At 37.2% G+C, this 17,393-nt stretch overlaps 1 protein-coding gene across 4 annotated transcripts in view; it reads right to left on the bottom strand.

The window, feature by feature from the left end:
• Nucleotides 1-17,393, bottom strand: part of LOC145688115 (solute carrier family 41 member 1) — a 227,352-nt gene that overhangs the window by 29,245 nt on the left and 180,714 nt on the right. For all 4 annotated transcript variants that reach the window (XM_081761870.1, XM_081761869.1, XM_081761872.1 and 1 more), the window contains one exon: nt 16,135-16,314. In XM_081761870.1, the coding sequence (XP_081617996.1) occupies nt 16,135-16,314 (180 nt within the window). The remainder of the gene's footprint in view (nt 1-16,134; nt 16,315-17,393) is intronic.

Raw genomic sequence — 17,393 nt, 5'->3', positions numbered from 1 at the left:
AAATCATATACTTGGTTCGCTTATCACTTACTCGTGACAGTTAATTGATACAAGATGACCATGAGGGAAAAAAATACTAAATGACTGCTGTAAAATGGGATTACTTTGGGACAGCAGGGGCAACTTTGAAACACATTTTTGCATGTTGAGTATGGAGTGAAATACCCTGTTGTGGGCAAAAGCAAAATTCCATGGCTCTATCACAAAGTTACGTATCTGTTGTTTTCTAATGGCAATTTTGAGACTATTGGAAAGAATCTTCTCGGAAGCATATCAATCTACATTGCACTCTGTTTAGGTAACAGATGAGCTATTTTTAATGAACTTTTATCGCGCATGCAAAGAGTAGAGCCGCTATTACGAAAACTGCTTCCTAAAATTAATAGAGTACCTTGATATATTGCATATGTCGATGAGATGGATATTACCAGAAAATAGTGTTGTAGTGGTTACCTTTATCATAATTGAAACATATGCGGGCTAGCTTTCTGATACTCGTCATAGTGCTAGGAAGATTGCAATCATCTATGAGGATAAGAGAAGCTAAGGATGACAGTAGAAATTTCTTGGGGCAAGTTTCTCAGAAGAGAACAGCAGTAACTTAACCTCAACGAAATACCAGGAGGAAAAGTTTAACATTCCCGCTGGACGAAGCATCTCCTCCGAGAACACCCAAGCCATCTCCTGAGGACATGAGATGGAAATGCCGGGCCTTCAGCAGGAGTAAAAACATATCTGTACTGCCCATACAACGAGCTTCTTCTGAGGAAATGGGAAGAAAGAATATATAAACTGTGAGACGGAAATCAATGACAGCGAAAGGTCGTTATCATCCTCAGTAGTTTCTTACGCAAAGTCTGATGACATTTCCCTTGGGCAACACGAGCACATGGACATTGATTTAGTCGTAGAGACAATTTCTTCTGTAATTTCAGACAGTGGACGAAGACTACATCGGTCAAACATTTGTAGAATCTAAGGATTTAGAATTTAGATTTCTGGGCTTTCGGTATCTATAGTCATGTTAGCTTGTCACGTATGAGGAATGACGTTCCTTGTCGATTACACTATCCGAGGGAAGGAAAGGGAGGAAGCGGCCTGGGACCTATATATTAGGTACCATCCCGGCACTTTGCCTGGTGTGAGTGAGGAAAACCCAGGAAAACCTCACTCAGGATGTTTGGCCTGAAAAGGCTTTTACACTTTTTCGACCGAGTGTCCCCACCGGGAATCGAACATGGGACCGATCACCTCAAACATTTCTACTTGTGTGATCTGGAATCAGCACATCGGTGTTATTTCTGGCATTCTAGAATCGAATTCAATGTCTCTTAATTCTTGCAACTTCATAACTATATGATAAATGAATCAACGCGGAGGAATTTTGTGATTCACAAGAATTCGAAACTGGACCAAACACACCCATTCACTATGCCACACTCAATAATACTACTTTCCATATTTAACTGAAACAGAAATGAATCTATTACATAAATACTTAAATTTTTTAATTGCAATGAAAGATCCCATGTGCTTTTCAAATGCTATTATTTTTATATAAATTTGACTTGTTTGTGATTGTCCTAGGCTATTATAAAATAATTAATCTCTAATCATATACATCACTAGCAGAAGTGACCGACTTCACATGGAACGACGGAAGAATAATGTTTATGCAGACCCCCTCTCCTCCCAAAAGAACTTAAGTCGACGAATATTTGTACACTTTGTTAATAAAACCATACTTCTTTAGTAGTGAAATGATCGATGTAGCCTAAAGATTTCATCTTACACTTCATTTGTACTTTTCTTTCCTGATATATATATATATATATATATATATATATAAAACAATCTAGTTCTATCAAGTTTTCTGAGAATGTAGGTGGCAGCACTTAACAATTACTTATCTTTTTGTTTTCGAATAACACAGTGAAATATATAACGACGAGCAATGCCTTCGACGTTGCTCCTATCTATTCTCGGGCCAGCCGACATGTTCGATCTTCGCATGCTAAGAAGGTTAATGCAAGAGAATTTAAAAATCTGAATAGTATGCAACCCGGGCTATAGTAAAAACACTTGGGTTGCCTACCTCACAGGCACTATATGATTCAATGTGTAATTTTTGTATACATTTTTAAACCCCTAATTTTCTCTCGGGTTGAAAATTGCAAAAAACAACTTCTTACGTAATTAGATAAGGTGGAGATCTCTCTGTGTACAAAATTTGGTAGTTCCAGGTGACTCCTTTCTATGTAAAAATCTGATAACAGACATACACACATACCCCTCCCCCCACAAACACACGTCATTTTATATATTAGTAAGGATGATAGCTTTACCCGCTGAAGAAATTATCGTATAGATCAATTATCGTACAATAAAGTATTTCGGAAAAGAGAAATACTGATCTGTGTTGAGGTTACCATGATAGAGTTTACCTAAATTGACCGAGGAAAAAAAACAGGATAATATCTCAGTACGATAGTTTGTGCTGGATAAATCGAGCCCATAGGTTTTGTTAAGGTTTTCCCGTTTCACTCCGCATGATCATTCCACCAATTATTTCATAATCATCAACTTTCATTAATCATCCGTATTCTTTTGCCTACAGGATGATCGTGGACCGTAAAATTAAAAGGTATCATTTCTCATTTACATATACATATATTTCATTTCTTTAAAACTTTTATGCTTCAAAGGATTTTCTGTTTTATTAAGTTTATAGGAATGAAATATATATATATATAGAGAGAGAGAATTTTAAAGCTTGTTTATCACTTTTTTTGCGATAAACAAAAACAATTAAGGCCTGTTGTAAATAGACCTCGAGCAGCACGATTTTGAAATATTACAAAAAACAAATTAAAGTTATTATTAACATCTTACTTCATTACTCTTTGAAAGTACCTTCCGCATATCACAATCTGAAATAGCATCTAGTCTCAAGAAGCTCCTGATTTTTAAGCAGTACATCAATAAAGCTATTGAAGTTACTATTACTTTACAACAACAACAACAACAACAACAACAACAACAACAACAACAACAATAATAATAATAATAATAATAATAATAATAATAATAATAATAATAATAATAATAATAATAATAATAATAATAATAATAATAAGTAACCTCTTGAAAACGTTTACTACTTTAGTGCACATTATTTTATCAATATGATTTTAATTTTTTAAAAAACTTTTTAACACAGATTAATCCTTTTAACAGGAATGATGCATTTTATAGTGAGAAAAGAGATTTGGCCACCATGATTCAGGAACAGATTTAATAGGAGAAAACTATTATCTAAAGGCAAGGCTTCTAACAGATTCTAAGGCAAAAGATCAGGATACAGGAAGCTCAAATCCAATCCTTGGTAAGAGTATCTGTATGTGCTTCGAATCCTACGTTCTGTAGATCCAAGTATCTTTTGCAACTATCTTTCTGTGCGAAAACCTCAATGAAAATAAATTATGGTCAAATTTCTTCAATTTTTGACATTATGGAACAAAACTCAACACTTGATAGTTAATGAGTAATCGAGAAAAATAAAAAAAATCAAAAATGATTTGTTTTTTAAGGATAACCTGTCGTCGTCCATGGAAATAAAAGTGTCAATGTAAACTTTTGTTTTACTACGTATGTTCGTGCATTTATACACATACACAGTGTGACAATAAAATTACCGGATTGTGTTTTTTTTTTTTTTCAATCAGCAGAAGAGGCTCATCGCAGAATGACAACATCGTCATAATCGAACAGTATATATAAACTGAACGGAACAAGTTTCAACGCGCTTCGGGCAACAATCAAGCAGTGGAAAATGAAATGAAAATTTTAGTTTTACATTCCATGGCCATGCTCTGTATACTAAGCGAGGCGAATAATTAATTAAAGTAAATGGTTATGAAGCAATTGGTGGATAAAATGTGTGGAAGAACCCGAAAAAAAAAACACGAAAAAACTACGTTGTCGGCCAAACGTTCACATTGTCTGGGATTGAAGCTGGGACATCTCACACCAGAGGTGTGCCCCTCGGGATGTGAAGATCATAAGTGCTATACTCTGCTCATAATTTTGTCGTATTTTCGACCTATTGAACATGCTTCGCAGGTTGAATGAGGCTTGACTATACTGCATGAGAAAATAATTTCTAGATATGTAAATAACATCAAAACTTCCAGAGAGGGCGCGGTGGCTCAGTGGTGGAGCGTTCACCTCCGGTGCTTGGGGACCCTGGTTCAATCCCAGCTCGCATCGCGTGGACTTTATGGTTGACAAACACCGTGCTCATGGGTTTTCTCGGAGTTCTCCCGTTTCCTTCCACTTTCTTCATTCCACCATTTCACTCATCTCTCATCATTACCGTCTCCTTTAGCCTAACCGGCATATCCGTGGGACGTAAAACTTAAAGATTTCATTTCATTTCAAACTTCCAAAAAAACACGACAATTGGTTAAATACCATGCAGATGCAGAATAACAAATTCAAGATCTTCTCAACATGAAGGATTTATCGCATTTGGTTTCAATTTCCGTTTAATAACATAATTTTTATTGCCTTTTAAACAGTAGCCACAGCCTTAACCGCCTCCTGTTACTGCTATTTTATCTTTAGCGGTGAGATAAGGAAGTTATAAAACCCATTGTTTATCTGATGTGACTCAATGAAGAGCATGGGGAAATTCCCTGTCAAAAGTGGATTTCAGTAAAAGTCTACAATATGTTGGAAATACGTATATCTTCGTACATAGTATTAACCCATATGCACAGGCCTGACTTTTTCGAGTCAAGATAACCAGAGATAAACAGTCAGAGGTAAACAACTACTTCTTACTTTCTGTTTCACTCCAAACTACAGTAATTTTGTTTAAATCTTTCTTTACAACGAATTTCAACTTTTTCTGTATTACACCATGATCAGTTTCATGGACCTTTATGAAACTGATTTCACCATATTTTAATGGGCGTTTCTTTTACCTGAGGCATATCTCAGTTTCAGCAGAAGATATCTACTTCATCCCTTATATGGAAGTAAGAATTAAGCTTACTTAAAAGTACGATCATGGGGTGACTACAAAAGGAAAAGCGAAAGGGACACACACATGACCGTAACCATGAGATAACGAATCTAAGGTCTTTTAAATATGAAACATGAATACATAGAGTACCTATTTGACTTAAGTGACTGAAAATGGAACTGCTAAGACAATCGTAAATTGTTAGGGTATTGGCTGCCTGGATCTAGATCAACGTCCAAAATGATTTCCAAACCACTCCTCAAACCGCAAAACCTGACGTTAGATAGTGGTCTTGAGCTATCCATCACGTGTTTCTTTGTCAAGATGACACCATCACTGTGGATCGTTATAGTGCTTACCTGCATGAAATCCAACCCAAACTTGTTTACAAGCATCCAACAATGGTCAACTGATATGGTCTTCTCATGTTGCAGGCCAATCAAAGCCCACATTCTGCTCAAAGAACACTGCAGATTGTCCGTAAGTTGCGGTATGAAACATTTCTTCAACCACCGTATCTTTCTGACATCTTTCCCGCATATTAATTACGCCAATTTAATCATTTTATGACATGAAAAAACCTTCCTGATGATCAGGTGCTGCAAAATACGAATGAGTACTTTTTACACCGCAGAATCCAAACTTCGTTTTTGTTAGCTGAGTAATGGAAAAGTGTTTGACTACAGCTGGAGGTTACTTTAATTAGCCAGGTATTGTAGTTTTCATTACACAGCCCCCCCCCCCCACACACAAATAAAAGTTTTGTGCACGGATCGCAGGGTATGGAAATGAAATGAAATCTTTAAGTTTTACGTCCCACGCTTATGCCGGTTAGGCTAAAGGAGACGATGATGATGAGGAATGAATGAAATGGTGGAATGAAGAAAGTGGGAGGAAACGGGAGAACCCAGAGGAAACTCACGCACACGGTGTTTGTCCACCACAAAGTTCACTTCGCGGGGGCTGGTATCGAACCCGGGTCCCCAAGTACCAGAGGTGAACGCTCTAGCACTGAGCCTCCGCGGCCCCCCAGGGTATGGATTCGATGTATTTTGTCACGCAAAATCCAAATTTCGAAATCCCAAAACAATCAACCGTGTCATTTTTTTATAGTCGAAAAATTTTAGCAATTTTGCGTGGGGAGAATACACATGAGACAGCCATAAAAAAAAAATCTGTGTGTAGTGGACCCCAAGGTATGGATTCGATGTATTTTGGTACCCAGAATCCAAATTTCGAAACTCATAACGATTTACTGTGTCATTATCTTTTATGGGCGAGAAACTTCAGTGAATTTTGGTACGTAAGACAGCACATACGTTTTTCGCCCGTAAAATAAAATTGACACGGTCAATCGTCTTGGGGATTCGAAATTTGGATTCTGTGTTCCAAAATACATCGAATCCATACCCTGGGGTCCACTGTACAGAACTTTTATTTATTTATTTTATTTTATTTTTATTTATTTATTTATTTATTTATTTTTTGCATGGCTGTCTTACGTATATTCTCCCTATACACAATCGCTAAAGTGTTTCGCCCATAAAAAAAAAATGACACGGTCGATCGTCCTGGGGTTTCGAAATTTGGATTCTACGTAACAAAATACATTGAATTCATACCCTGAGGTCTGGTACACACAACATACTATTTTTGTGTGGCAGTGTTATTTTGGTACTTTGAAAACTGATGCAGGTTCTATCGCATTAATCAAACGTAACCACCGTGCATGATAATGATAAAATTAAGCACCATTTAGTCTAATTTTGGATTTTTAAATTTTCTTTTAGAAACTTTAAATTAATTTTAAAACTTTCTAATACAATTTAGTAAGAATTATTAGTATTTCTAAATTTGGAGAAGTGGAAATAAAATAAGTGAATGAATAAGTTAATTGTGTCGTTAATAAACAGACATACTGACTAATTAATCTATCTATATCGAAAATTAGTTGGTTGGAGCTTCAGCAACTATCTTCAGCACCGAGCCTATATGATATGTGAATCTACAGTTTAAATGGAATCCAAATCATTGTAATGATTTGACCTTTTAATTCTCTCCCACCGGGAATCGATACTGGAACCTCATGTACCAAAGGCGCGTGCTACGAGGATGACTATATAGCTTAGAATAAACAACAAATTTTTACCAATTCTTTAACATCATATTAGTAATAACTTGTGTTGAAGTTTCAAATATTTATCACCGACTTTATCGAATGCAATGTCTGATATAGATGAATAGTTTGAATCTTAAAAGAAGGGTAAATAAGTGGAAAAATGGAATGATATATTTAATTTAACGAACTACAGCTATTTCCTGTATACACTAATAGTGACTCATATTTATGAGAAATGAATATGTATGAAATATTTCGTGGAATGAGAATGTGCGAGGGTATGGGTGAAGTCAAAAACAAACACGGACACGATGTTATCTACCTCAAACTTCCATAGCCTGGGATCAAATAAGGGTCTCCTTACACCAGAGGTGAGTGCTGTGCCTTCCTCTTGGTGAACAAGTGGAAAGATAGAATGAAGGAAATATCAAGGAGACAACAAATAATATTTGGAGAAGAATATGTCGCAAGATCTAACTAGGGAAGGTCGCGAAGTGTTACTCTGACTTCATATTGATACTACGGTCAACTGACTCGTTTTTACTCGGTTTTACGCGTAACACCTCGCGACCTTCCTTAGCAAGAATTGTGGTAAAAAAAGAAGCAATGTGTAAAATAGATTATGTCTGATGACGACAGTAATTGTAGAAACTATTAGTCAGATTCCATTTGTTGATATACAATTTTCTTTTAAACGAAGATCTGATTTATCATAATCATTGCTTGGATTTGTTATAATTGAACACAACCACAAATAGTTACCCGTTCTGATTGTAATTTTCTCAAAGAGGAAAGTCGTCATTTAAGTTTCATTTTTGATTGCATTGAAAAGAAATATCTTGTTTAGTTGAATGAAATATCAAAGAAATATATGAAGACGGAAATATTTGACTAATTCCGCTCCCAATTTACGAGCTACTCAGTCAAAAGGAAACATGAGCGTAATTGAGCATTAAGCTACTTTCTATGGCTCGCAGACTCTAATGAAAACGACTTTTCCGTTAAAACTAGAAGGAAATTTAACCACTTTTCCTTATGATGAAAGGGAAACCTGGTAAAGTAATTAGAACATTTAGCCTCTCCATTAACAAGTGCTAACACCGCGTGCTGTTTGTTCGAATTCTAAGCATTGAATGTTTGTCAATGAATTGATTATTGGAATAAGGAAGTGACGGCGGAATTTTGTGTCTGTGTGTATGTGTGACATAAGATGGGGAAAAAGAAGAAAAGATAAATGTAAACAAGGGAAAGAATTAGCGAAATACTCGGTCTCTTTCTAGTATTGGCCAGTCTGAAGTTCAGAATTAAAGGTGCTCTCCAATTTATTAACGCTCTTTTCATATTGCTTTGTCACGGTCTGAGGCCAACCATAACATGAAGTCAAGGTAGAGATTTTTTTTTCAGCAAAACCAAAAGTGAATACATCAATTAATTTGAGAACTGAGATTGTATAGTTTAAATATACAATATAATCATAGATACAAGAAGCTAATGACCTTCAATTTCCGTAAAATTAATCAAAATATTCATAAAAAATAATACGATAGGAAGTGCTACAATATACTATTTGGAAACGTATTAAATGCATCTTTTCCTTGCACATGTGTTAATGGGTATAATTAATTCCAGAACTTCCCCTGTTTGTTAAGGCATAGCAAACCAAAACTTTATATATCTAATAGTAAATAGAATTTTAATGAGTAAAAAAAACGGCGGTTGATAATAATAATAATAATAATAATAATAATAATAATAATAATAATAATAATAATAATAATAATAATAATAATAATAATAATAATAATAATAAACTTTATCATAATATTGTGAACTTCCGAAAGCAAAAATACAGCCCCTTATCATTCAATTCAATTTTAATATTACTAATGGCTCCCAACAAGTCTTCGGCTCGCCTGTAAATTGTCTGCATGCTAGCGACATCTCTTGGCGTCAGATAGGTAACAGCGCAGCTACCGACAACTATTCCGCTCACTTTGAAGTTTTATGGGTAAAGTGTGACTAGAAGAGTGAGGTGTCTTGCATCTATCATAAAGATTAAGAATACCTAAGTATTTTCGCCTAAGTTTTTATGCAACCCGTAATTCATATCGGGTTTTGAGGTTTGCATGTTAGCGTTACTTAAATATTGAGATGTTTTAGTATTATAAATAGAATTGGATTATTATACAGTGGAAAACCAAGAAAGCAAAACAAAATAGTATGTCAATCTAATATAAATAACATAAAGAGTTTGTTTGTGTGCCTGTCTGTCTTTGTGCAGCCTGACCAGACGAGTGAACCGAGAGTTACCAAATTTTGGTCACGGGTACCTTGGTCCAGGTCCCAGACCAAGACCAAGACGATGCGTTTTTTTATTCGAACCAGGGTCTCTCAGGGGGGCGTTTGCTGGGACATGTAAAAGTCGTAGAGAATGACCTATATTAGCGTCAAATTCATAATTTTCGCAGTCGCTGAGATCAATGGTGAAACTCCGATCGCATTAACTTTCAAATTCACCCTATTTGGCAGCGGGACGGGGGTCACCGGGGGGATACCGAGACACGTAAAACTAATCCAAAATGATCGATATTATTATCAAATCTATAGTTTTCGTGGTCGCTGAAACCAATGGTGATACTTACATTAGCGATGACTTTCAGATTCAGCCACCATTGTATGCGGGCCGGGGTGACCTGCGTGGGGAGGAGTGTACTGAGACATGTAAAAATAATCCAAAATGACCGATATTAGTGATAAATCCATAGTTTTTGCAGTAACTGAGATGAAAATGAAATGAAATCTTTGAGTTTTACGTCCCACGGTTATGCCGGTTAAGCTAAAGGAGACGGTGATAATGAGTAATGAATGAAATGGTGGAATGAAGAAAGTGGGAGGAAACGGGAGAACCCCGAGAAAACCCACGCACACGGTGTTTGTCCACCACAAAGTTCACTTGGCGGGGGCTGGGTTCGAACCCGGGACCCCAAGCGCCAGGGGTGAACGCTCTACTACTGAGCCATCGCAGCCCCTAGTAACTGAGATGAATAGTGATATTCCTAAAGGCGTTGACTTCCAAATACAGACCCCATCGGCTGGGAGTCAGGGATTTAAAAAAAAAAATCGAAACAGGGGATCTCAGGGGGCGTTTAAAAATTACTAAAATGACTAGATGTGTGATATATGCAAAAGTACTAGAAAATGGCCGACATCTTTTTCCCTTTCGTTGGTCAGTTTGTTTACATAGATATTTTATCTGACTCATGCGAAGAATGGGTATTTCAGCTAGTAAAATATAAAATGAATAAGTAAAAAAGGATACTCTGGCTTTAAAGGTTATTTTAATTCCTAAAATATATTAAGAAATGAAGTAAAATCTTGTTCTAAAATACTCAGTTACTATAATATGTTTCTACATATTATAGTCTACTTGTAATAGATAACCTTGTTCTAAATATTTTTCTTTTAGAACTCGGACATAGTACTACATTTTAAAAAGGACGTACTTTCCAGAAAGAAAAATATGACATGTCTGTAGTTGTTTGGTCACCTTGTATATACTTATACTTGTATTATACAAAAGAGTGGAAGTGGCTATATTTATTCACGAAGTGCTAGATGCGGTGATACGCTTAAGTTGGAAATTTGAAATTTTATAAAGATAAACAAGAAAGTTTTATCGCTTTTTCACCCACCAACTTCCAACATCGATATGCCACCTAAGACGTACCTGGAAGATCAAAAACAGTTCCCATCAGCATCGATGACCTTCTGCCAACGTTTTGGTAGGCCGTGGATTCCATCACGGTAGAACTTAGTGGGCCGTGAAGCGAAGAAGGCATCAAGTGCAATTTGCACCTCTACTAGAGATTTGAACCGTCGTCCTCTAAGGTGATTGTCAAAGGAATGGAACAAGTGATAATCGGACGGTACAATGTTCGGGGATTGTGGGGGATACAATAGTGTACCCTGTCCAAGACGTAGAATTGTGTCCCGAGTCATCCTAGCCACGTAGGGCTTAGAGTTGTAATATAACAGGAGGAGCCCTTTGCGATTCAGAAGTGCTGGCTCAAAATTTTTGAATTTTTCTTGAACACGGCTCAACTGCTGACCGTACACAGTTAGATTTATGCTCTGACCAACTGGATGCATGGTGCCGCGAGCAGTCCATCAAACACACAAGAGGACATTCTTCTTGTGCACTGCTGGTTTCGACTTCTTTGGAACTGGCTCATGGGAGCTTCATACAGAACCCACTTCTCATTACACGTCAACACTCTGTCCAGAAATGACTCCTTTCTCAGACGAGACAGCAAGGAAACACAGGTGTCTGCTCGCATTGCCTTCTGGCCTGGAGGCAAATCATGTGGGACCCATCGACTCAACTTGCGGTGCTTCTCAAGTTGATGGAGGTACTGCTGAATGGATCTTCACTCACACTGAATTGTAGTCCCAGTTCCTCACATGTCTGGCCACTGTTAGCGTCAATTGCTGCCTGAAGATCTTGATTTTGTACATGTGTTGGTCTTCCAGCACGTGGTGCGTCTTCGAGTGTTTCGTCACCGTCCTTAAACTTGTTAAACTACCGCTGCACTGTCCTCGTAGTCACAACACCCTCACCAAAAGCTTGGCATATCCTTCGCCCCGCTGCAGTGGCGTTTGACCCCAGTTTGAACTCGTACAACATACACGCCTTTATGACGCTCTGTGGAGGTCCCATGTTCACTCTATCCTTACACAAGTTCTCGGTATAACTGAATTGCCACAAGCAGGTAGTATGTTAGATATACCCACACCAATAACCGACCTTCGCCTTATCTCCATTCGCATTCATCTCAAGATGTAAGGGCCAATGGAACACAGACCTCTACAAAAAGCGACAGAAATTTCTTGGTTACCTTTATATAAACTCTTAAATAAAAGTAACCTAATACTTATTTCAGCCTTTTCAGGAATACCGCTCCCAAAGCTAAAAGGGGGTCATTTCTATATTATCTATACTTTCCTATTGCCTAAGTGTTAAAATAAGAAAATACAAATTTCAGAGTCTGCGAAAATTACTATTGTAAAACGGGAAAGAGAAACAATTTCTATGCGATTATCCACTATTTATTCACAAAACGCCTAATGTAAGGATTCGCGTAACTTCAGGTGTGAAATTTGTCATATAAACTCTTAACTAAGAATAAGAGGTCATATATTCAAGATTGTTCAATAATTTCTCTCATGAAAGGGAAAGGAAAGAGAAAAAATCTTTCAGTTTAACGTACCACGATTATGCCTTTTAGGCTAAGAGAGACGGATGATTTAGGCAAGTGAATGATGATGGAAGAATTGGTGGAATGAGAATGTGCACGGAAACGGGAGTACCTCGAGAAAATCCATGGGCACGACGTTATCCACCACAAACTTATTTTTCTAGGGAACAAACCAGGAATCCCATAAGCCTATTCTCCCCGTGCAAAAAATGGGCATTTCAGCTAGTATAACATTTGCATACGAATATATGAGTATACGAAGCACACATTCAAAAACCTCAATCTCGCTTTCATTTCAATCTCACAACCACACTGTCACATACCCTCACATCAACCTCATGATATCAACCTTAATTTTAATGTATTGGCGAGAATGAGATTCAAACTCTTGAGCGCCGTTCTCGAGGATTTTGAATACCTATGGTAGATGATAAAATTAAGGAATAGAAGATGAAAAAACAATTACGATAGTGCGGGATGAATGACATGAGGAATAACAAAGTACATGGAGGAAATAATATATGCATAGAGTTCATTAAGAATTCGTGGGAATGCACGGAACGGAAGAATGGCCTGAGGTTTATTTAACAGACCGTGAATATTGCGTTGAAAAAGAAAACAAAAGTTGCCGCTCGGATGACGTCGGGAAATTTATGCACTGCCTCGCCTTCCGAAACGTCCATGGTGTTGCATTTACTAGCATGAATATGTGACAATTACGACCTGCGATGATTGTGATGATGTGAAAACCACAGGGGTGTACCCAGCAACTTTTACTTCGGGAGCAAAACTTTTTCAGGGGATCTGGACTTTTACATACTAAAAGTGAACCGAAAGTTCTGTTTCAGAATGTGAAAGCATTAATAACTTACTATGAATAGACTATTTGCATATTACACATATTATTATTATTATTATTATTATTATTATTATTATTATTATTATTATTATTATTATTATTATTATTACCGAATAGTGGAACAGAATTGAAATCTTTCAGTTTAATGTCCCACAATTAAGTTCTTTGGACTAACGGAGGCGATATATAAAGCAAGTGAATGATGATGGAAGAATTGATGGAATGAAAATGTGGAAGGAAATGGGAGCACCTCGAGAAAATCCACAAATACAATGTAGTCCACCAAACGTACTTGGGCGGAGATCGAACGAGGTACTCCACGCACCAAAGGTAAGCGCTCTACCACTTAGTCACTGTGCCCACTTGTATTAAATATGTGACTATTACGACTCTTTTATAGCCTATAGATAAATAATTTGTCAAGAAAAGCAAGTTTTACACATATGTGTTTATAAAAAAATTTACTTTCCATAAGCCTTATCCTTAACTCTACACAAGTTTTCAGTAGATTAGTCATACACAGTATTCTTACTTTTTCAAATCCTTTTCGTTACCATAGAGATAAAAATTTACAATTTGTGGGTGCGAATAGAGAGCATAAAAAAGAAAATGGATGTATTATATGCATATACTCACATTATTTAGCTCTGATTTTACCGCATTGTTAGTGTGCGCGACCTCAGCGTACATCGTCTCTGGTTCAATTCTCGGTGGGAGCACTTAAATTTTTTGGTATTGAACCAGATTCATGAGGCAAGTGGGGAGCTACCTGAATTAAGAGGTAGTGAACTTGACTGATGACCTGGCCATTCATCACCCACTTGAATGTGAGTCATCTGGCGGACCATAGTTACTCCTGGGTTGGGTGTCTTTAGTACTTAAGTAAACCTATCCCTTATACTTTACTGACTTTAACTGCATCTACAGGGAAAACCTCAAAGGAAATATGTGCTATATACAGGGTGTTTCAAAACAACACCGACAGTGTTTGGGAGGTGATTCCTGACACCAAGATAATACAAAAAGTATAGACCGACCTGGGTGCACAAATGCTTGTGTCTTGAGCATTTCACCGTTGTTGAAATACTTCGATGCAAACCACTTTTTCAAGTAAATAAACAGAAAGAAATCACTGGAGGCAAGGTTGGGGCTGTAAAAGTGATGATTGAATATTTCCCATCAAAATCTTTGAATTGTCTCAACAGTACGAGCAGCTGTGTGTGAGAGGGCTTGTTATGGGTCAGAAGAATTCAAGAGTGTAGCATTCCTCTGCGTTGATTTTGGATGGCTCGTCACAGATTATTTAGTGTGTGACAATAAACATCATCTGTAATTGTTCGTTGAATTTAGCGTTGTCCTGTAACAGGAGGAGCCCTTTGCGATTCAGAAGTGCTGGCTCAAAATTTTTGAGTTTTCTTGAACAAGGCTAAACTGCTGACAGTACACAGCTATATTGATGCTCTAACCGGTGGGTAGCAGTTCCCGATACACGATGCTGCGACCAGTCCACCAAATACACAGGAGAACCTTCTTCTGGTGCAGTGCTGGTTTTGGCTGTTTTGGAACAGGTTCATGGGATGCTAACCAATGATGACAGCGCCGCTGAGCTTGGTACAGAACTCACTTCTCATCACATGTCAACACCCTGTCCAGAAATGGCTCCTTCCTCGGACGACACGGCAAAGAAACACAGGTATCAGCTCGCTTTGCCATCTGGCCCGGAGTCAAATCATGTGGGACCCATCGACACAACTGGTGGTGTTTCCTAGTTTGATGGAGGTGCTGCCGAATGGTTTCTCCACTCACACTGAATTACAGTCCCAGTTCCTCACATGTCTGGCCACTGCTAGCGTCAATTGCTGCCTGAAGATCTTCATTTTGTACATGTGCTGGTCTTCCAGCACGTGGTGCGTTTTCGAGTGTTTCGCCACTTTCCGTAAACTTGTTAAACATCCACTGCACTATTCGCGTGGTCACGATACCCTCACCAAAGGCCTGGCATATCTTCCGTCCCGCTGCAGCGGCGTTTGACCCCAGTTTGAAGTCGTACAACATGCACGCCTTTATGATGCTCTGTGGAGGTCCCACGTTCACTCTGTCCTTACGCAAGTTCACGGTTTAACTGAACTGCCACAAGCAGGTAGTATGTTGGATATACTCACACCAACAAGTGACCTTCGCCTTATCTCCATTTGCATTCAACTCACGGTGTGAGGGCCAATTGAACACAGACCTTCACAAAAAGCGATAGAATTTTCTTGGTAACTTTTATATAACACATGACGATCCTCGTGTATCTGTTCGGGGGCTGGGGAGAGAGTTGGTAGTAAAATAAGTATTGTCTATGATTGTTGAAGATCTTGATGAAATATCAAAATACGCTGAAACACGTGTCTTATTACTTTAAGTGAGGCCCGTATATCGAATTTCATGTCTCTAATATTGAGGAATTCGAAGCCTTATAATATAATAATTGCTACCTTATTTTCTCCATTTCGCGTCGAATTTCCAAAAATCCTTCATGAGTGGTGACTTATGTTACAAATTCTGTACCCAGTTGAAATTTCAAGTTTCTAGTTTAATGGTTTAGTCTGGGCATTGATCAGTCAGTCAGTTAATCACTCACTCTTTCAGGACTTATTTTATAAACAGAGATTTGTCTTTATCTGAAAAGTTTCGCGATTTTCTCGATTTAGAATTCCCGGAAAATCATCATTAGATATTTCTTACTCATACGTAATTTTATCTCAGCAGCCTAGCGTTGAATCCTCCATATCAACAATAAACTGTGGGAGCTTTAGAAAAACTTGAAGTTAGAAAATATTTCAATTTAAAATTGTATTCTTTGTATACAATGTAAATGCTTTCTTACCTGCACTAGTGCTATGTTTCCATAGACCATTTTCCACAACTTTTTTCGAGATTCCATATTTCCCAAATTAGCCTGAGTCGAAAGTCGAGATGCCAGACACATGTCAAGGTTACCCTTCAGTCCTAATAGCGCTGGTACTAAAATAAATATTTGCTCAACTTGTTTGAAAACTGGCCAGCTCTGAAAAAACAAAGAGAGAAAAATTGTTTCAAACAATTACACTAATCTTACTTTCTATAGAGAATTAGTTTTACTTAAAGAAAAGATTGTTTTATTTTGTCGTTTTATAAAAATATGTATTTGAATTTTGACTAAATGGAGCTACTCTATATACACACTGTCTGTGAAGATTCTGCTTATGGGTTTACAAAAAAAATACATATTATGCATTATTTTATTTTGTTTTACATGCTACACTTGTTGTATTTTTGCCTTTTCTTCGTTGTCAGTTTTGGAAAAAATACATATTTTATAGATGTGTCACTTTGCAATATACGATTTTTTGTTAATGTAACTAAATATTTTCACCTATTCATATGTTATGAGTTGGTGAAGAATAATTAGGAATTTTTAATACTCCATAAAAATTATATTATTGATTTCATGTGGAAAGCAGTGCCATAAAATAAAGTATTTATTAACATTTCGCATTACCTGCTTCACTTAGTTCAACCGTTGTCCGCTGGAAGCAGCACACGCAATGTAAACAAACATGGCGGACCGCTTATCTGTTTATGAGTATGCTTCCTGGACGTTGGCTTGAACGGCGTGGAGTTGATGATTGGCCACCAAGAAGTTCATATCTCACTCTGTGTGCGCTTTTTTTGTGTGTGGGACTATATTCAGAAGGTGTACAAGTCCATACGTCGCACAGTGGAGGAATTGGAAACACTAATAGAACAGGTTATTGTCAAAATCCCAATTGACTTCCTTCAGAAAATTATCAATTGTATCTCTGACAGTTTGAAGGATCTAGTTACAACATAGGTGCTTGAGATTTAACATATTTTTTATGTAACAAAGGACATGTACCAGTACATGTTATCTTCTAATAAATAAGAATCAATATTACACAATTTATAACTTTTTAATATCTAGTTATTATCCATCCACCCTGTTGTGTTCGTGTGAAAATAATTATTACACCTTTAAAATATAATCTATAGATTATCATCATACTCAATCGTTATCAATATTACTGTTGTGTAAATGTCTCTCATTTTCTCCCAGAGATTTCTGTCAGCTACTTTTCCCATCCG

The sequence above is a fragment of the Thermobia domestica genome, chromosome 6 (assembly GCF_964235325.1).
Source record: "Thermobia domestica chromosome 6, izTheDome1.hap1.1, whole genome shotgun sequence".
NCBI lineage: Eukaryota > Metazoa > Arthropoda > Insecta > Zygentoma > Lepismatidae > Thermobia > Thermobia domestica.
Note: the sequence above shows the minus strand (reverse complement) of the source record. Positions and strands in the feature narration are given on the sequence as shown.